The following is a 22508-nucleotide window of genomic DNA, read 5'->3' on the forward strand; positions in this document are numbered from 1 at the left end:
AGTAGGTTGTTAAAGTTCCATACTATTGATGTTATTGTGTTACTGTCAGTTTCTTCATGTCTGTTAATATTTGCTTTATGTATGTAGGTGCTCATATGTTGTGTGCTTATATATTTAAAACAGTTATATCTACTTCTTGGACTGATTCCTTGATCATTATGCAAGCTCCTTCTTTGTCTCTTGTTATAGTCTTTGTTAAAGTCTATTTTGTTTGATATAAGTGTTGCTATCCTGGCTTTCATGTCCATTTACATAGAATACCTTTTTCCATCCCCTCACTTTCAGTCTGTGTCTTTAGATCTGAAGTGAGTTTCATGTACGCTGCGTATGTATGGGTCTTGTTTTTGTATCCATTCAGCCACTCTCTGCCCTTGTTTGGAGTATTTAGTCCATTTACATTTAAAGTAATTATTGATAGCTATGTAATTTTTGCCATTCTATTACCTGTTTTGGGTTGTTTGTGTAGTTCTTTTTGTTCCTTTCTTCTTCTTTTGCTCTTTTCCCTTGTAATTTGATGACTAGCTTTACTGTTGTATTTGGATACCTTTTTTCTTTTCTTTTTTTTCTCTGTGTATCTATTGTAGTTTTTTGCTTGGTTATTACCATGAGGTTTATATATAGCAATCTCTATATATTTATATGATTGTTGTAAGTTGCTGATTTCTTAAGTTCAAACACATTTTAACAACCCTGCATTTTTTCTCCTCCCACCACGTTTATTGTTTTTGACATCATATTTTACATCTTTTTGTTTTGTATATCCCTAACTAGTTATTGTGGATATAGGTGGTTTTACTACTTTTGTCTTTTAACCTTCCTACTAACTTTGTACTTGGTTGGTTTACTACCTTTATTGTATATTTGCCTTTACCAATGAGGCTTTCCTTTTGTAATTTTTATGTTTCTAGTTGTGGCCTTTCTTTTTCATTTAGAGAAGTCCCTTTAACAATTCCTGTAAAGCTGGTTGGTCGAGCTGAGCTCTTTTGGCTTTTGCTTGTCTGTGAATCTTGATCTCTCCATCAAATCTGAGTGAAAGCCTTGCTGGGTAGAGTCTTCTTGGTTGTAGGTTTTTCCCTTTCATTACTTTAAATGTATTATGCCACTCCCTTTTGGCCTGCTGAGTTTCTGCTGAAAAGTCAGCTGATAGCCTAATGGGAGTTCCTTTGTAGATTGTTGCTTCTTCCTTGGCTGTTTTTAATGTTCTCTTTATCTTTAATTTTTGCCAATTTAATTACTATGTGTCTTGTTGTAGTCTTTTTTGGGTTGGTCTCATTTGGGACTCTCTCTGCTTCCTGGACCTGGACGTCTGTGTCTGTTTCGTTTCCCAGTTTAGGCAAGTTTTCAACTATTATGTCTTTCATACATTCTCTGCTTTTTTTCTCTCTCTTCTTCTTCTGGGACCCGTGTAATGTGAATGTGAGTCATTGTGCAGAGGTCTCTTAAACTGTCCTTGTTTCTTTTTATTACTTTTTCTTTTTCCATTCAGGTTTAGTGATTTTCACTACTTTGTTTTCCAGCTCACTGATCCATTGCTTATATCATGCAGTCTTCTGTTGATTTCTTCTGTTGTATTTTTTATTTCAGTTACTGTATTTACCTCTGTTCTTTCTTCTTTGTATTTTCTAACTCTTTGTTACAAACTTCTAACTTCTCTCTCTGTTCATCCAATCTTCTTCTGAGTTCTTTGAACATCTTTATGATCATTACCTTGACCACTTTATTGGTTAGATTGCTAATCTCTGCTTCCTTTAGTTCTTCTAAATTTTATCTTGTTACTTTATTTGCAAAATATTTCTCTGTTTTCTCATTTTGCCTAATTTGCTATTTTTATTTTTATGTACTTGGTAGGTTGGTTTTGTTTCCAGCCTTGGAGAAGTGGCCTTGTATAGGAGACATCCTATGCGTCCCAGCAGTGCACTCCCCTGTAGTTACCGGAGCTATATGGTCTAAGGGTGCTTCCTTTGTGGGCTGCATGGGTCCTTCTGTTGTGGTGAGCTGGCTACTGTGGTTGGTCTGGTAGGCATGACTGGTCCCCAGTCTGTTTCTTTGTCAGGCCTTGTCTTGTGCAGAGGCTGTTGGCTGCTGGTTGGTGGGGCTGGGTCATGAGGCACCTGGCTGCAGAGCCCCAGAGGGTCCTGGGGCTAGCGCTGTCCCACTGGTGGGTGGGAACTGGGTTCTGGTGTGGGGCTGGGGCGTCCTGGATCTATTATCAGCCTACTGGTGGTCAGGTCCATTTTCTGGCATGGCTGGCTGCAGGGTCTGGGGTGTCCCAAACCTGATTTTTTACCCACTTGTGTGTTGGGCCAGATCCTGGGGAGGCTGGCTGAGGGGCCCAGGATATCCTAGAGCTGGTGTTGGCTTGCTGGTTGGCAGGGCCAGGACCCAGTGTGTCCTGTGGGTGGTGTTTTTCTGCTGGTTGGTGGGCTGTGTCCTGACATGACAGGCTGTGGGGCTATGGTGGTCCTGGGTCTGGTGTCTGCCCTCTGATGGGTGGGTCCGTAGCCCATGGGATTCTGGTGCTGTTGCCCACCCACTAGTGTCTGAGGTCCTGGGGCTAGTGCCAGCCCACTGGTTGGTAGAGCTGAATCCTGGACTATCTGGCTGTAGAGCCTGGGGATTATAGAGCTGGTAGCAGCCTGTTGGTGTGGGGGGCGGGGCGAGGCCCAGATGGTCCTGGGGCTAATGCCTGCTCATTGGTGGGTGAAGCTGGGTCTCAGAGTCTTTGGTTGTAGGGCCCTGGGGGTCCTGGAGTTGAGGTGGTGGTACACTCGTGGGTAAGGCCTGGGCCCAGGGAGTTCTGGGGCTGGTGACTGCCCACTGGTGGGTGGGGCCAGGCCCTGGGTTCTCTGGCTGCAAGGCCTGGCAGTTCTGAGGTTAGTGCTGGTGCACTGGTATGTGGGGCCAGGTCCTGGGCCCTCTTCTATACAGCGCAGGTCCTGTGGCAGCTGTGGGCTCGGGGGAGGGGGGTCTTAAGGTAGCTGGCCTGCTGGTGTGTGAGCCTGTGTCTCTGCCTGGCTAGTTGCATGGCCTTTAGGAATCACATTACAGGTGGTGACATGCTGGTGGGAGGGGCTTGGTTCCAGAGATAATAAGCGAGAGGGAGGAGTCCAAAATGGTACTTGACAGCACTGGGGTCCTCGCGGTAGAACAAGCTCCCCAAAATGGCTGCTGCCAGTGTGTATGTCCCCAGGGTGAGCTCCACTTGCCTCCTGCCTCTCTGCCAAGACCAGCAGGTAGGTCTGACCCAGACTCCTTTGAAATTACTGCTTTTGCTCTGGATCCCAGAGAGTGTGAGGTTTTGAGTGCGTCCTTTAAGAGTGGAGTCTCTATTTTGCACAGTCCTCTTCCTCTCCCGAAAGTAAGCCCCACTGGTTTTCCAAGCCAAATCTTTTTGGGGGCTTGTTTTCCTGGTGCAGGACCCCTGGGCTGGGGACCCCAGTGTGGGGCTTGGACCCCCTTGCTCCTTGGGGAGAAACCTCTACAACTGTAATTATCATTTTGTTCGTGAGTCACCCACCTTGGGGAATGGGTCTTTACTAAGTCTCTGCCCCTCCTATCCGTCTTCTATGTTTACTTCTTTATACCTTTAGTTGTAGAAGATCTTTTCTGTTGGTCTTCCGGTCTATAATCAATAGTTGCTCTGTAAATATTTGTAATTTTTGTATGCCTGTGGGAGGAGGTGAGCTCAGGGTCTTCCTACTCCACTAAAGAGGTGCACCCAGATGCATCTTCTATGCATTGCTGAATTTGATTTACTAATATTTAGTTGAGGATTTTGCAGCTATGTTGATGAGAAATACTGGTCAGTAGTTTTCTTTTCTTGTAATGTCTTTGGTTTTGGTATTGGGGTAATGCTGACTTCATAGAATGAGTTTGGAAGTATTCCCTCTGCTTCTATCTTCTGGAAGAAATTGTAGAGAATGGACATAACTTCTTTCTTAAATGTATGGTAGAACTCAGTGACGCCATCTGGGCTTGATGCTTTGTGTTTTAAAGGTTATGAATTATTGATTCACTTTTAAAAATAGATACAGCCCTATTCAGATTGTCTGTCTTCTTGTGTGACTTTTGGCAGACTATCTTTCAAGGATTTGGTCCATTTCACCTGGGTTATCAAATTTGTGAGCATAGAGTTGTTCATAATATTTCTTATTGTTATTTCCATGGGAGCTGTGCTGATGCCTTCTCTCTCATTTCTGGTATTAGTAATTTGCGTCTTCTCTCTTTTTTCTTAGTTAGCCTGGCTAGAGGCTTATAGGTTTTATTGATCTTTTCAAAGAAGCAGGTTTTGGTTTCATTGATTGGTTTCATTCAATCTCTATTGATTTTTTTTTCTGCCCTAATTTTTATTATTTCCTTTTTTCTGCTTACTTTAGATTTAATTTGCTCTTATTTTTCTGGTTTTCTAAGGTGGAAGCTTATGTTATTAATTTTATATTTCTTTTCTAATATATGCATTCAGTGCTATAAATTTCCCTGTAGCCATGCGTTTGTTGCATCCCACAAATTTTGATACTACTTTTTCATTTTCATTTAATTCAAAATACTTTTCAGTTTCCCTTCTTTGACCCATGAGATTTGAGATTTCTTCTTTGACCCATGAGAGGTATGTTGTTTAAGCTCCAAGTATTTTGGGATTTTTAGGCTATCTTTTCATTTTTGATTTCCAGTTCAACTCCACCATGGTAAGAGCAAACATTGTATGATTTTGATCCTTTTAAATTTGTTAAGGGGTGTTTTATGGCCCAGAATGTGGTCTGTTTTGGTGAATATTCTGTGTGAACCTGAGAAGAATGTGTAATCTGCTGTTGTTAGGTGATGTAGTCTGTAGCTGTCTAGTCTGTAGCTGTTTCCCTCCCTCCACCCCCCCACAGAGGCCCCTTGGAGGGATAGTCTGTAGTTGTTGATTGTTGCTGCTTTTGAGCTCAATTATGTCATTACTGATTTTCTGCCTGCTGAATGTGTCCATTTCTGATAGAGAGGTGTTAAAGACTCCAGTTATAACAGTGGATTATTCTATTTCTTCTTACAGTTTTGCCTCACATATTTTGATGCTCTCTGGATATCTTTTTTTAAAACTTTTTATGGATATCTCTTTATTGTGATAAATATAGGTCATAATATGTATCATCAACAGATATTTGTGTCTGCTAGCACTCCTGTATGCTAGGTGTGAGGATATAGTAGTGAACAAGACACATTTTCTGCCCTCAAGGAGTTTATTATCTGAGAAATAATTTTGTAAAATGCTTGTTACCTCAGGCTTGCCAATATCTCTTGTGAATATGAAAAATATATTAAATTCCTTTAATGTGCATTACTTTGATCTAGTAAGGTTGAAAATATTTTCATATGTTTATTGGTCCTTTTCTTTCGGAATGCTTGTCTTTTTTTTTTTCCTTTTTTTGTGATTGATTTTTAAGAGCTCTTTATATATTATGGACATTAAAGCTTTGTCTATGCAATATGAATTGGATTTTTTTCTTAATTTATGAATTGCAAGTCAACCTTGTTAATGCTTTCTTTTTCTTCTTCCTGTACAGAAGTTTTCTTTTTTATGTGATTACATTTTCCTTTCTGATTTCTAGTATTGCATACCGTGCTTAGAAAGGTCTTTTCTACAAGACTGTTAAAAATATTTAAATCAATACTTCCCTGCAGTATGTGCAGACATGCCATGTGCTTGCATTTGCATTTAATTCTGTGATCAGTCTAGAATTCATAATGTGTGAGGTAGCTTTATTTTTAAACTGGCTAGCTTATTATTCCAGTACTATTTACTAAATCAGCTATCTTTTCTCACTGATGTGAAATATCTCTTGTATCAGTCACTAAATTCTCAAATATATTTGGATTTATTTCTGTACTCCCTGTTATGTTTTACTCAGTGTCATCCTTTGCTAATAAGATCAATAAATTTAAGTATTAACTTAATTACTGTAGTTTTATAATGTGTTTTAATATGCAGTAAGGAAAATCCTTTCCTCATTAGGAATTTTTGGTTCCTTTTTAAAGTGTTTTAGTTTATAGTACTTTCTAATATGGTTCGAGGGATCACCTTTCAAAATCGTCTCTGCTCTAAAAAGTTAGGATTTTTAGAAACAGCCATTTAAATTTTTGTTATGGAAATAAAGTGGGTTTCTGTCTCTATAGAAGATTAGAATTCAATTTTAGTTATATGGAAAGTAACTATACTGAATTGTTAAACTAATAACAGCTTAGTTAATTTGACCTTATGATAATAATTTTATTCTTTTCATGTACTCTATATAACAATGACAATAAATGAATTCTTATAAAATAGTTGAGATGTTCCAAAAACATTTCAAATGTTTCAAGTTTGGGGTAAATTACTCTGAGTAAATAGTCTATAAGTAGCAGGAGTTTGAAGTAAAAGTAACAGTAAAAGAATAATTTAACAATTTATTGCACTCTGAGTTCCTTGAGGTTAGTATATTTGTCTCATTAATTTCTGTATCTGTCACAGCATCTTACCTTGGTTATTTATTTATTTATTTATTTATTTAGGAGTCTTTATCTAATATACAGACTTTCCCCATAGAAAATGTCTCATTTTGTCTTCATTTTCCCCCAGCACACTTGAAAGGCATGTTGACTTTCACACTGTTGCTAAGGACTGTCCAGAGTGTTCCTGGTAGCTGGTATTGGGAACCCTTTGAACCAAGGTCCTCCCTGTGGCCTACTTTCTTTCTGACTTAGAAAGAAAATACATGCATGTACATTCTCTTATTTTTATTTTTTAATTTATTCATTTTTATTGAAGTATACTTGATTTACAATGTTGTGTTATTTCAAGTTTACAGCAAAGTGATTCAGTTATACATACATACATAGGTCTATTTTTTCAGATTCTTTTCTCTTATAGGTTATTACAAAATATTGAGTATAGTTCTCTGTGCTATATAGTAGGTCCTTGTTAGTTATTTTTTATAGAGTGGTGTGTATATGTTAATCCCAAACTCCTAATTTATCCCTCCCCCGCCCCTTTCCTCTTTGGTAACCATAAGTTTGTTTTCTTTGTTTATGGGTCTGTTTCTGTTCTTTCTTTTTTTTTTTTTAATAAATTTATTTATTTTTGGCTGTGTTGGGTGTTCATTGCTGCCTGCAGGCTTTCTCTAGTTGTGGCGAGCGGGGGCTACTCTTGGTTGCAGTGCATGGGCTTCTCATTGTGGTGGCTTCTCTTGTTGCAGGGCACAGGCTCTAGGTGCGCAGGCTTCAGTAGTTGTGGCACGTGGGCTCAGTAGTTGTGGCTCACGGGCTTAGTAGTTGTGGCGCACAGGCTCAGTAGTTGTGGCACACAGGCTTAGTTGCTCCGCAGCATGTGGGATCTTCCCGGACCAGGTCTCGAACCCGTGTCCCCTGAATTGGCAGGTGGATTCTTAACCACTGCACCACCAGGGAAGCCCTGTTTCTGTTCTTTATGTAAGTTCATTTGTATCATTTTTGTTTACATTGCACATATAAGCGATATCATATGATGTTTGTCTTGTTTCACTTCATATGATAATCTCTAGGTCCATCTATGTTGCTGCAAATGGCATTATTTCATTCTTTTTTATGGCTGAGTAATATTCCATTGTATATATGTATCACATCTTTATCCATTTATCTGTTGATGGACATTTAGGTTGCTTCCATATCTTGGCTATTGTAAATAGTGCTGCAGTGAACATTAGGGTGAATGTATCTTTCGAATTAGTTTTGTCCCTATATATGCCCAGGAGTGGTATTGCAGAGTCATATGGTAGTTCTATTTTTGTTTTTTTAAAGAACCTCCAGTCTCTTCAGTAAGTGGTGCTGGGAAAACTGGACAGCTACATGTAAAAGAATGAAATTAGAACACTCTCTAACACCACACACAAAAATAAACTCAAAATGGATTAAAGACCTAAATGTAAGACCGGATGCTATAAAACTCCTAGAGGAAAACACAGGCAGAGGGACTTCCCTGGTGGCACAGTGGTTAAGAATCTGCCTGCCAATGCAGGGGACACAGATTTGATCTTTCCAGGTCTGGGAAGATCCCACATGCTGTGGAGCAACTAAACCCGTGTGCCACAACTACCGAGCCTGCGCTCTAGGGCCTGTAAGGCACAACTACTGAGCCCGCGTGCCACAACTACTGAAGTCTGCACGCTCTAGGGCCTGTGTGCTGCAACTACTGAAACCCGTGTGCCTAGAGCCCATGTTCTGCAACAAGAGAAGCCACTACGATGAGATGTCCGTGCACCACAAGGAAGAGTAGCCCCCACTTGCCACAACTAGAGAAAGCCCACGTGCAGCAACAAAAACCCAATGAAGCCAAAAAATAAAATAAAACAAAACAAAACAAAAAAAAACCCCAAAACATAGGCAGAACACTTTTTGACATAAATCGCAATATCTTTTTGGATTTGTCTCCTAGAGTAATGGAGATAAAAACAAAAAGAAACAAATGGGATCTAATTAAATCAAAGTATATGCACAGCAAAGGAAAACATAAACAAAATGAAAAAACAACCTACAGATTGGGAGAAAATATTTGCAAATTATGTGACTGACAAGGGATTAATCTCTAAAATATACAAATAGCTCATACAGCTCAATATAAAAAAAAAAATGACCCAATCAAAAAATGGGCAGAAAACCTAAATAGATATTTCTGTAAAGAAGACATACAGATAGCCAAAAGGCACATGAAAAGATGTTTGACATTGCTAATTATTAGAGAAATGCAAATCAAAACTGCGAGGTATCACCTCGCACTGGTTAGAATGGCCATCGTCCAAAAGTCTACCAACGTTAAACACTGGAGAGGGTGTGGAGAAGAATGGACCCTCCTGCACTGTTGGTGGGAATGTAAATTGGTGCAGCCACATGGAGAACAGTATGGAAGTTCCTTACATTCTCTTATTTTAAACATTTTGTATTTAGAAGATTCATGGTTGGTGGCTTTTTAAAAATAAACTTTATATATGTTTTTTAATATTCATTCATTTGGCTGTGCTTCATCTTAGTTGTGGCACATGGGATCTTCATTGTGGCATTGGGGATCTTTTTAGTTGTGGCATGTGGGATATTTAGTTCCGTCATGTGGGCTCTTAGTTGCAGCATGCGGGATCTAGTTCCCTGACCAGGGATAGAACCAGGGCCCCCTGCATTGGGAGCTCGGAGTCTTAACCACTGGACCACCAGGGAAGTCCCTAAAAATAAACTTTTTAAATTCTAAAAATTACGTGTGTTCTTTGTATAAGATTTGGAAAAGGTGAGCAATAGTGATAAAAAAAAAAAGTAGCCATACGCAATTTGTCAGGGAAACTATTGTTAGCAATTTGGTATACTTTTTTTTACTCCTTCACCTCCCCCTCAGCCCCCAGATAGTATTGTGTAGTACATAAAGTTTTAGATTTTGCATAGTGTTTCCCCATTTTCACAGACTCTTTGTAAGCATTTTTAATGGATATATAACCCATCATGTGGATGCACTATATATAATCACACATTTTATAAACTTTTCTCCTTCTTGCTTTTCCAAATTTTGTTAAATAATGCACTTTTGGGAGGAAATTTTTTTCTTTATTCTAGTTGTCAGTTAAAGAATTCTAATTACAGCAGGTAAGACTACTGCTTATTTTTCATAATTTATCAGTTCACTGATTCATTTAATAAACATTTTGAGAAACAATTGTGTGCCAGGCAGAACTTAAGGACATTTGAAAAGTTTACTGTCTGGTGTAAGAGGCAGGTAAGAAGCAAGTTATTACAATACAGTGTGATGAGTGCTGTGATAGAGGAAGACATAGGCTCCTAAGGAGCTAAGAAGAGGGACTTCTGTCTTAGTTTGAGGTTGGGAGGAGGGTAAAAATTTTACTAATCTTACCAGAGGAGGAGAAACTTAAGCTGGGTCTTAGGAACTCATGATAATAAGACAGTCAAAAAGTGAGGGTGAGCAGGAAGGCATTGTAGGTGGAGGGAGGAGCACATGCAAAGGCATGGAGGTATTAGCATGTCAAGTTTAGGAAGCTTTAATATTAATATTAAAAATGGCTTTAGTATATAGTGCATGTGAGGGAGTGGCAAGAGAGAAAGCTGAGTAAGTGGGCAGATGTGATTTCATGAAGGACTTTGAATATCATCCTCAAGGCTGGGGTGCCATCATGGATGAGGCAGAATCCTTGAGAAACATGTTTATAGGTCTAACTCTTCATTTGTATATCAACAATTCTCAAATTAATAGCTCTCACCCAAACCTCACCTTTGAGCTCCAGAGCTATATATCCAACTGCCTTGTTGCCCTCTCTAGAATGTCTAGAATGTAAGCATCATGAAAGCAAGTATTTTACTCCCTTTGCCCTAAGCTATATCTGCACTACCTAGAACAGTGCCTGGCAATAATTTATCGAGTGATTAAATAAAAATGAGTGATTCCCTACTATATCTCAGAGCCATCTCAAACTCCACATAAATCCAATTCATGATCTTCTCCCTCTAACCTGCCCTTCTCCTAATGTTCCCTATTTTTTAAAATAATTTTTTAAAAAATTTTATTTAGTTTTGGCTGTGTTGGGTCTTCTTTGCTGCACACGGGCTTTCTCTAGTTGTGGTGAGCGGGGGCTATTGTTCGTTGCAGTGTGCAGGCTTCTCATTGCCATGGCTTCTCTTGTTGTGGAGCACAGGCTCTAGGTGCGTGGGCTTTAGTAGTTGTGGCACATGGGCTCAGTAGTTGTGGCTTCTGGGCTCTAGAGTGCAGGCTCAGTAGTTGTGGCACATGGGCTTAGTTGCTCCGCGGCATGTGGGATCTCCCTGGACCAGGGATTGAACCGTGTCCCCGGCTTTGGCAGGCGGATTCTTAACCACTGAGCCACCAGGGAAGTCCCCCTAATTTAATGTTCCCTATTTAAGTGATTGGCACCAACTATTTAATTTCACAAGCCAGAAACCTGGGTGTATCTTTGACATATTCCTCTTTCTCACCTTTCACATCCATTTTCTCACCGAGACCTAATGATTTCTTGACGTTTCTTCATATGTCCATTTCTCTCCATCTCCACTGCTCTAGTCCAAGCTACCATCTCTCTCCTCATTCTGTACAGTAGTAGTAAACTTTCACCCTTTACTCTTGTCCCTTTTCAATCTGTTCTCTGTGTTGGAGTCAAAAAAACCAAACAAACCCACAAAATCTGATATTCCTGTTTGGAACCAGTTGCTCTTTGGATAAAGAACAAAACCCTTAACATGGTCTACAAGGCCCTGCGTGCTCTGGCCACTGTCTAACCCAATAGCCACCTCTCATGCCACTTTTTTGGATTCTGTTCTTAGTTGCATTGGCTTTTTAAATTCTTCCAGTGAACCATGCTTTCATCTGTCACAGTTATAATTAGTAGCTTCTAATACATATTATAAAATGGAATGCCTGTTGTCAGAGAAACAAATGTATCAATACCTTTGAGTTGATATTTATAACCCTGAAAGGGTAATGTTCTGTGTAGCATTCTTTTCTTGAAAAGAAAACTGTTTGTGAATTATTTCAAATAAGCTCAAAACATTTTCAGTTATAATTTGTTCGTCGTTCAGATTACATATCACGTATCTCAGTTTTCCCTCAAGTAAGTTAAATACTTATAAGCTACATTTATTCTTATTTTAAAGTAAGAAAACATTGTCTTGTAAATTTAAGCCATTTGATTTTTTAAAAAGTGCTGCAGTAGGAAGCAAGGATGTATTGGAAATATAGGAAATGCCTTAATTAAAAAAAAAACTAGGCTTTATATGAAAGTAGTGACTTAATCAATATAAGTGGAAGCCTCCATTCTGAAGATAATTGCCACTTCTTATATGATTTCAAATCACACTCTCTGATTACAAATGAAACAAGTCTTGAATAGTCTCATCAAAACTGACTTGTGTTACTAAGTTATTGTTCTTAATTGTGAGTGTCTGGGGGAGTTTATTGTTTGGTTTTGTGTGATAATTTTTATTGTTGTATATAAAATATGCAACAATAAAATATATTTTGTAATTAAAATATTTATAGAGTATATTGTATTCTATTCTGTAAAATGAAAAATTGGTTTGCTCATTTCCAATTCAAGTTGTATTTAATCACTTAAGTAACTTTAGCAGATAGTGCACCATATAATACGTACTCATTACTTATTTTTCTTTAACTTCTTTTCTTTATGTCAGAACAAAAGTCTAAACTTACAGAAGAATGCAATCAAGTGATGGCTTTTTCTTTAGAATCTGAATATGGAGGCCACAGGAACAGATGAAGTTGACAAGCTGAAAACTAAATTTATATCTGCTTGGAACAACATGAAATATAGTAAGTATCAAGATTTGAAAATTGTATAAATCCAAAGAAATATTTGAAGACATGTATTATCTCCTGTATTAAGTCACTGACAATTGTTGAGATTCTCTTTGAATGAAATATTTCTGTAAGGAATGTAGATAAGAATACTACCTGAAGAAAGAGCCAAATACCATCATAAACATTACTTAGAAACTCAGGCATATCATGTGGTCCTTTAAAAAAGAAAATTCCAAAGAAGATAGAATTTATTCAGGTGATGATAATACCTCAGGTTTTCAGACTCAGCATCAGGCAACCTCATGTATGAACCAGGAAGCAAGCAAAATAGACCTCTGAACGCACAAAGCAGACCATTTAAAGTTCACATGCTGATGCGTATGACTTTCTTCTAGGAACACACTCAGATCCTTATTTCTATAACTTAGTTACTCTTGATTTGCATACAAATCCAATAAGGATCATATGGTGGTTTTGAAGCCCACTTAAGACTAGAAACAAATTGGAGATGAAAAATCCTTCAAAGATGGAGAAATACTCAGCAGAACCAGTTTCAACCGGAAGAAGTTCATATCCATAAGATAGGAATGATAAAATTTAGTAAAACCCCTTAACAGTGTAAATTCAAGTAAAACACAATTGGCTGTTGGTTCCTGGTTCACTGGAAGTCATGGCCAGCTAGCTATTTAGGCAGTTAAAACTTGATAATAACTTGACATTGTATTTTGAAGATTATAGACATTAATTTTTTGAAAAATTGAGATTTAAATCATATACTACTAAAATTTACCTTTTTAAAGTGTATGATTCAGTGGTTTTTAGTACACTCACAGGAATGTACAACCATCATCACTATCTAATTCCAGAACATTTTCATCACCCCCAAAGGCTACCTTGTACCCATTAGCAACTACTCCCTATTCCTCCCCACCTCTCTCCAATCCCTGGCATCCACCAGTCTACTTTTTGCCTCTCTGGATTTGCCTATTCTGGACATTTCATATAAATGGTATCATATAACTTGTGGCCTTTTGTTTTTGACTCCTTTCACTTGACATAACGTTTTGAAAGTTAATTCATGTTGTAGCCTGTATATATCAGTACTTCATTCTCTTATACGGCTGAATAATATTTCATTGTATGGATATATCACATTTTCTTTACCCACTCATTAGTTGATAGATGTTTGGGTGGTTTCCACTTTTTGGCTATATGAATAATGCTGCTATTAATATTGTATACAAGTTTTTGTGTAAACATATGTTTTCAGTTCTCTTGAGTATATACCTAGGAGTAGAATTGCTGGATCATATGTTTACCCTAAGTTTAACTTTTTAAGGAACTACTAAACTGTTTTCCAAACTGTTTGCACCATTATACATTCCTACCAGAAATGTTTGAGGGTTTGAATTTCTCCACATCGTCAGCAATACTTGTTAATATCTATCTTTTTAATTAGACCCATTCTAGGGAGTGTGAAGTATCTCACTGTGAGTTTGATTTGCATTTCCCTGATGAACATATGAAGTTAATCTTCTTTTTATGTATTTATTAGTAATTTGTATATATTCTTTCAAGAAATGTCCATTCAAATCTTTTGCATGTTTTAAAATTGGGTTGTCTTTTTATTATCGAGTTGTAAGAGTTCTTTATATATTCTAGATAAAAATCCCTCAGCAGATATATGATTTGCAAATATTTTCTCCCATTCTTGGATTGTCTTTTCACTTTCTTCATAGTGTCCATTGAAGCATAAAACTTTTACTTTTTGATGAGGTCCAGTTTACCTATTTTTTTTCCCTTTGTTGCTTGTGCTTTTGATGTTGTATTTACGAAACTGTTGCTTAAATCAAGGTCATGAAGATTTGCACCTATTCTTTAAAGAGTTTTTATCTTTTTAGCTCTTATATTTAGGTCTTTGATCCATTTCAGGTTAATTTTTGCATATGATGTGAGGTAGAGGTTCCACGTTATTCTTTGTATGTGGCTATCTGGTCTCAGCACCCTTTGTTTAAAAGAATATTCTTTTTCCATTGACTGGTCTTGCCACAGTTATCCGAAATCAGTTGACCATAGATGTAAGGATTGATTTCTGGACTCTCAATTCTATTCCATTAATCTGTATGTTTGTTCTTATGCTAGTAGAACATTCTCTTGATTACTTTAGCTGTTTGTAAAATTTGAAATTGGAAAGTATGATTCCTCCAACTTTGTTCTTCTTTTCCAAGATTGTTTGACTGTTCTGGATTCCATGCATTTTCCATATGAATTTTTGATCCTCTTATCAATTTCTGCAAGAAATCCAGCTGGGATTTTTATATAGATTTTAGTGAAATCTGTAGATCAATTTTCAGAGTATTGGCATATTAACAGAGTATTGCCATACTAAGTCTTCCAATCCATGGACATGGGATGTCTTTCCATTTATTTAGGTCTTTAATTTCTTTCAATGATGTTTTGTAGTTTTCTGTGTGCAAGTCTTGGCACTTCTTTTGTTAAAGTTATTCCTAAGTATTTTATTCTTTTCAATGCTATTTTAAAATGAATTTTCTTCATTTCATTTAGACTCTTCATTGCTAGTATATAGAAATACAATTGATTTTTGTGATTTGATCTTGTATCTTGTAAACTTGATAATCTCTTTTATTCTAATAATTTTTTGGGATTCTTTAGGATTTTCTGTGTGTAAATCATGTCATCTGCAAACAGAGGCTTATGTTCTTTTTCAACCATTTAATCTGATGGATAGGTTATGTGGTGAAGATTTCATTTATAAGGTCTGAACATTGTCATACAGGTACTCAACACATTTCAGTAGTGACCTAGGAATTGTTATTTAACCTATTATTTACATATGTGTAGCTTTCCCTATCTAGATATTTAAGTGGACATCATAAGATTATGGTAATCCCTAATCTCTGAAGAACAGATTGTTCAGGGTAACTACATGTTCTAGATAGTTTTAAGTTATAGAGTAGTATTTTAGTTTTATTTTTATTGGTGAAAATTATTCTAAAATGTTGAATGTATTTTCATTGTTTAGAGTCTGTGTAGTATGGATGGTTTAAGAAGGATTAAAATCGATTGAGCACCCACTAGTATGTTGTAGTTTATGTACCTTCTCATTTAAATTTCATCTTTCTGAGTTAGATATCTTTCTGAGATTTAAATCTAATATGTTTCTAAGGTATTCTTTTTTTGCAAATTAGAAAACTGAGATTAGGTGACATATTCAAGGTCATATATCTAGGTAAGTCTTGAAACTTGTATTCAAACCCAGCCTCCCTTGCTCCCTATTCTTGCTGTTCTCTGAATACACTGAACATAATTTAGGAATACTTTTTATCAATGTCAATATTATTATATAAAGATGGAACTAGAAATGGCATAGCACTTAACAAAACTGGACCTTACTTTCTTTTCAAAAATGTTTCATGTTTGCTTCCCCCCCCACATTTACATGTCTTTATGAGGTATGTAAACTTGATTTCCTTTTTAAAATATTAAGAAGTAAATCATCCTTCTGGGTGTTTCTGTTCCTCCAGAAAATCATTATTATCTCTACTATTTCTATGCTCTTTGGCTTGTTTGCATCTTTTAAAGCCTGACTTGTGATTTTCAGATTGCTAACTTAATGGACTATCGGTTTTTTGGTAACATTTTGTTTATGGTAGCTAGGCTCCAAAGACGGTCCTCAGTGAATCACATCTTGTGTTGTCTCTTTTCTCATATGAATCTGGGCTGGCTTGTGTCTCATATCAACCAATAGAATGAGTTAGAAATGAAGCTATGTCAATTCTAGCCTAGCCATTAAGAGACAACTTCTGCCTGCTGTGTGCACTATAACTCATTGCTCGTGTAAAATGTAGATCGTTGTAGAGCCTCAGGCTCTGACTTGTCAGATTCATCTTTCTTTTCTTTCGGAAGGACTGGTGACTGGTAAGAGGGTATACAGGTAGAGGGTAAAGCATAGGGAGAAAGAGAGAAGTTCCTCCTTAAAGGTTTTTTGTTTGTTAGTTTTTGAGGTTGTTTTTATGAAGTTCTTAGGATTTGCTTTGGAAATACTGCCTTTTGGGGAGAGGGGATTGTTATCATTTTGGGGATTAGAATCATTCTCGTATGGTACTAAAAATACTCCTATGGTACTAATAATACTCCTATGAAACAATGTCTGTAAAGCACCTAGCTTAGTTCCTAGTGTAAAATAGATGGTAAGTAAATACTATTTTCCCATTGGAGTTCAGAGAAGAGAATGAGAGAGAGGTGGGAAAAGGAAAAGATGTCTTAGAATTGTGTGTTTGAGTCAGAAGAAGATTTAAGTGGATTTAAATGGGCTGATATTGGGGAGGATATTTTTGTTATGGAATAGTATGAACCAAATAGTAAAGCCCACTTTGAGTATAGATGAGAAGTAGTGGAAAAGATGGCTGTAAAGGTAATTTGTATCATATTGTGGAAAGTCTTTAGTATCACAGAGAAGTTCATTATAAATCTGTTAGGTAATGAATCATTGAGGATGGTTTTTGAGCAGACAAGTTACCTAATCAAAGCTGAGCCACAGGGAGATTAATTTGGCAGGCATATGTGGCATATGCTAGAGTGGGGAAAAACTGATTACAGATAAGCCATTTTGGGGGAGTATTGCAGTAATCCAAAGCCTGATTACTGTATTTGACTTTCCATTCTTTCTTTTTTTTCGGCTGTGTTGGGTCTTCATTGTGGTGCTTGGGCTTCTCACTTGCAGTGGCTTCTCTTGGTGTGGAGCACGGGCTCTAGGCTTCAGTAGTTGCAGCATGCAGGCTCAGTAGTTGTGGCACGCGAGCCCTAGAGCATGCGGGCTTCAGTAGTTGTGGCATGTGGGCTCAGTAGTTGCAGTGCGCAGGCTCCAGGGTGCGCGGGCTTCAGTAGTTGTGGCACGCGGGCTCAGTTTTGTGGCTCGCGGGCTCTGGAGCACAGGCTCAGTAGTTGTGGTGCACATGCTTAGTTGCTGCACAGCATGTGGGATCTTCCTGGACCAGGGATCAAACTTGTGTCCCCTGCATTGGCAGGCAGATTCTTAACCACTGCAGTACCGGGGAAGTCCCTCCATTCTTTATTTTTCACTACCAAACTCAGATACTTGCATGATTTTTATTATAAATACATATTTTAATTTACTTGTTCTTTATGGTTATTTGTATTATAGTACTTAAGGGAGCACTTTCATAAAAATCACTCATTTAAAATTTTGTAACAACTCTGTTAAATATAAATGTTGGCCTGCTTAAGACTAGACCTAAGTCTCTTAACTCCCAATTTCAGATTCTTTTTATTTATATGTACTTGCATTTTAGGAGCTGCTTTAAAGTCTGCCATTAGCACTCAGAAATTTCATACACTTAGGAATATTCAGGAATGTAATGGACAAGTGCTTTTCTTAGGAAATTGAGAAATATTAATGGCATCGTAAAAAACCAAAAGGATAGTTCCTTTTAGATATAGACAGTTTAGTAGGAAGAAAATTGGAAGAATTAGAGTTTGCAACTAAGAGTTGAGGATTGGGGATTGGAAGGTGGAAAATTGAGATGAAAATGTCTGAAAGCTTTATACATCACTTTCAGAAATCCTCATTTGGCTGAAATGATGGGGTAAAAACAGATTTCCCTAGGAAACTTCAGAGATCCACTTTTATCATAAGCATTAGTGTACTGTGTGATCTTTTCCCTAAATTACTTCACTGGAATATTCAAATACTTTAAACCTTTAAAATATCTAAAATGGAAGAAGATATAAGAAATTGGTAAAATTTGTTGCCTTTGGGAAAAGAGGTTGGTGTCAGGGAAACTGGAGTAGAATTTGTACCTTTTAATTTTTATACCATAAGAACATTGTGATCTGTTTGAAAATAAATTAAAACTAAAATTTTTTCTCTGCCATGTTCTTTAAGTGGGCAGAATGTGGTTAAAATACTTTGCTTTATTTGAAAGTAGCATAAGTGGCCTGTATTTTCAGTTCATTGTCAAAATACTTTTGCTACACTTGTAAAAAATGCACATCCATAATTGAGAATTGGTGATTTGAAATTAAATAAAAGAAAATGCTGCTGAACTTTTAGTCTGAAATCCTTTAATTGCAAAACTGTTTTTCTCTTTTTCTCATTTAGGTTGGGTGTTGAAAACAAAGACATATTTTAGTAGAAATTCCCCTGTATTATTGCTTGGAAAGTGTTACCATTTTAAATATGAAGGTAAGTGCTAAATTTGTAATCCATTTAAAAATCTTTGTAGAAATTCATTGTGTAATTGTTTTCATTATTTTATTTCCAGATTAACCTACTTCTGACATATTTCTTTTTGTTTTTTACTTCCAGTTATTTTTATTGTGGTAAAATACACATATCAAAATTTACCATCTTAGTCATTTTTAAGTGTACGGTTCAGTGGTATTAAATACATTCATAATGTTGTGCTACCATCATCACCATTCATCTGTAGAACTCTTCATCTTGTAACACTGAAATTCTGTACCCATTAAACAATAACTCCTCATTCCTCCCTTCCCTTCAGCCCCTGGCAACCGCCATTCTACTTTTTATGCCTATGTTTTGGAATATATCTTTTAAAAACCTGTATTTTATGTAACACATAAAATACTGCCATATGGTTTGGGTTTCTTGTGAATTCCTTGAAAATAAAGTTCATACCGTCATACACCATTTGTTATATCCCTCATAATTTTGGACTTACCATATGAGTGCTAAGTAAATATTATTTGAATCAATATCTTAATATTCTTTATCAAGTTCTCTGATGATAATTTTAAAGTATATGATAATAACTTAAAGTATCACGTTAGTTAACGTAAAAAATGGTAAGTTTTACAATTCTTAAGGATGCTCCAATTTCTGGAATTATTTACTGTATTTGATGTTTCTGAATTTTCATATATGTTCATCCTTTCTATAATTATCATATATTTTCTTTTAATAATTTATGTCCCCTATTGAGTGCCTACTATGTGTCAAGCATCATGCTAAACTCTTTGGGAAATGTCTTTAATTCTCACAACAAGCCTACAAAGTAGATTTAAGTGTCCCTATCCTATGTGTTTGAAAGCCAGAGTTTAGAGAAGTTAAATAATTTGTCCAAAATCACACAGGTATTAGATGACAGAGTTGAATTTTAAACCAAGACTATGTTTCATTTTAATACTGGCATTCTTTGTACTATATGTCTTTGCTTGGTATTTTGTATGTATGAGTGTGTGTGTTTTGTGTGTGTTTGTGTGTGTGTGAGAGAGAGGAGAGGGGAAGAATGTATGTGACAGTATGTGATTATCAAGGCTTGTATTCATTTTTTGGTTGATCTTTTTTGGTCACATCAGCAATTGTCTAAAGCCTAAATGGTTTGTAATAGTAACAGCTGACATTTATTGAGTATTTATAATATGCCAGACAGGATTTTTAAGTAGTTTACATATATTAACTCATTGAGTCCTCACAGTATTCTTGAAAGATGAGTAGGAAGTTGATGGATAAAGAAGGCATGCATTTTAGGTAAATAGAATGGCATGATGAAAGCAATAGCACTAAGATGTTAGACAGTATATATAGGAAACAGAAGTGTCCAGTGTAACTATGGTGGGAGAGAATTATGAAAAGGATCAAATTATGGAGGAGCATCTTGAATGCTGTGCTGAAGAGTTAGGTCATTTGTTTACAGGCAGAGGAGAGTATGGGCTTTGGGATGAGACATATGTGGGTTTGAATTTTGGTTCTTTTTGCTGATTAGTTGTTATTTTTGGCAAGTTATGTAATTTCCCTAAGTATTAATGATACCTATTTCGTAGGCGTTTAGTGATATGCCTCGTACATGTAAGCATTCTAAATGATATTATTATTCATGATAAAAGGAATGTGAGAAAAAGTTATTAGAATTCTTTTTAAGGATAGCATTATATATTTTTTGGAAGAAATACTTTGAGCAGTAAATGGATTCTTGGGGGTCCTCAACTCAAGAGATGAAAAGTAAATGATATAGGAGATACAAATGAGACAAATAGAAGACTGTTTTGTTTTGGACTAAGAGTCGGGATACAGGGAAAGACAAGGGTATGGGGCTCGGGAGGGAGAAAGGAGAGCGAGCCAGAAAGATGGTTGGATTCTGCATGTCCACTGAGAAGTTTCCTTGATGTGCTCTGGTCTTCAGTAAAGTCAGGTAAGTTTATGAAATGCTTGGTGTAGGAAAAGTTCTTTTGGAAAGGGGGTGGATTTGGCATCTGGAATGAAAAAGGCATCTCATATCATTGTAGGAGTTAGAAGAGGGAGGGGAGGAACCAAGAGAGTTTAAGCTGTGTAGAATTAACAGAAATCTGGGGGGGCTAGCTTGAACTTCTACATGTCACAGAATTTTTGGTTCAAGCAAGTTTTCTAAGTTATCAGCTTCTTAACTACAATGGTTATTATTATCCTAGGTTTTTGAACAACAAAATACCAGAATTCATTTAATTATTTTCAGTGATCATGTATTGAGAACATGCTAGCTAGGACATTGATCTTGCCCAGAAGGAGCATATGATAATCATAACTAAATACATGCTTTAGAAAAATAACTGATAGCAATGTAGAAGAACCATTGGAAGTCAGTTATCAGGCAAGATACGATGACTCTGATATAGGGCAGTGGAAATGGAGAGGATTGACTTGAGATATTTTAAGGTAGACACCATAGCATCTGACAAATGATTGGATTTGAGGTCATGAGAGAGAGAAGATAAAGAATACTTAAAGACTACTATCTTGGATTATAGGTAGTGTTAGTAACCAAATGTGATATACTAGAGGAAGCGTGGATTTTGCAGGGACATGTAGTGTTTGAAGTAGGCCGTTCAGAAGTAAACAGTCTGAATGAAGTAGGTGGTTTAGAATTGGTTGGCTAGTTATTTTCAGTTTCATTTGAGGCTAATGAATAAGGTCACATTGATGGAAAGTATAGGTGGAGAATATTCATCTTTAAGGATCTACTGATGAAGAAGAATCAGTGAATGAAATTGAGAAGGAGTAGGCAATATATAGGACAAAACCCATGATAGTATTTTATCATAGAGACTGAAGGAAAGAGATTTTCAGGAGAAAAGTTGGGACAAAGTGCCTAATGCTCAAAAGAGGTTAAGCAGGAAAAAACCTGATTAGAGGCTGTAGGATTTGTCAATGAGAAATTGCTGATGACTTTTGAGAGATCAGTTTCACTGGAGTGGTAAGGATAGAAAAGTAAAAGCAGTAAAATTAACAGCAGCTCACCTGCATTTACTGAGTGTGGCTCTTTGTTATGCATGAAAGCCGAAGTGTATTCTATTTATTTGGCTATATTGGGTCTTCATTGCGATGCACGGGGTTTCTCGAGTTGCGACGAGCAGGGACTACTCTTTGTTGTGGTGTGCGGGCTTCTCATTGCGGTGGCTTCTCTTGTTGTGGTGCACAGGCTTCAGTAGTTGCAGCATGCAGGCTCAGTAGCTGTGGTATGCAGACCCTATCGCACACGGGCTTAAGTAGTTGCAGTGCGTGGGCTCAGTAGTTATGGCGCGTGAGCTCTAGGGCACGCGGGTTTCAGTAGTTGTGGCACGGCATTGTGGCTCGTGGGCTCTAGAGCACAGGCTCAGGAGTTGTGGCACATGGGCTTAGTTGCTCCGTGGCATGTGGGAACTTCCCAGACCAGGGATTGAACCTGTGTGCCCTGCATTAGCAGATGGATTCTTAACCACTGCGCCACCAGGGAATTCCCCAAAGCGTATTCTTTTAAAGATTTATTGGTTATGATATCAGGGTAGAGAAGAACTGCTTTTATAAAACATAAAAACACAGCCTATATAGGAAAATATTGATGTATTTGACCAAATAAAAATTTAAAAATCTGCATCACGAAAGACACCATAAAAAAGTTTAGAAACAAGACAGAGAGAGAAGATATTTGTATATGCTCTCTCATTCTCTTTTTCTCTCTCTCTGTATTGGTATATGTATGTGTGTTTGTGTGTGTGTATGTGTGCGTACATTGAAGATCTGTCCATCTGTTATCTCTTCATCTATATCTTGGACAAAGGATTAGTCTCCAAAATAATACGAAACTACAAAATAATATGAAAAACATGGACAATTCAAAAAAAAATGAGCCAAGGAAATGAACAGGTGCTTTTAAAGTAGAAACTTGAGTGGCCAAAC

The 22508-nt window shown here is 37.0% G+C and overlaps 1 protein-coding gene across 3 annotated transcripts in view; it reads left to right on the forward strand.

The window, feature by feature from the left end:
- Positions 1-22508, forward strand: part of ATG4C (autophagy related 4C cysteine peptidase) — a 90368-nt gene that overhangs the window by 13391 nt on the left and 54469 nt on the right. For all 3 annotated transcript variants that reach the window (XM_067726386.1, XM_067726387.1, XM_067726385.1), the window contains exons 2-3: positions 12187-12325; positions 18456-18539. In XM_067726386.1, coding sequence (XP_067582487.1) covers positions 12250-12325; positions 18456-18539 — 160 coding nt within the window. In that variant the 5' untranslated portion in view covers positions 12187-12249. The remainder of the gene's footprint in view (positions 1-12186; positions 12326-18455; positions 18540-22508) is intronic.

Source organism: Pseudorca crassidens, chromosome 2 (assembly GCF_039906515.1).
Source record: "Pseudorca crassidens isolate mPseCra1 chromosome 2, mPseCra1.hap1, whole genome shotgun sequence".
Classification (NCBI taxonomy): domain Eukaryota; kingdom Metazoa; phylum Chordata; class Mammalia; order Artiodactyla; family Delphinidae; genus Pseudorca; species Pseudorca crassidens.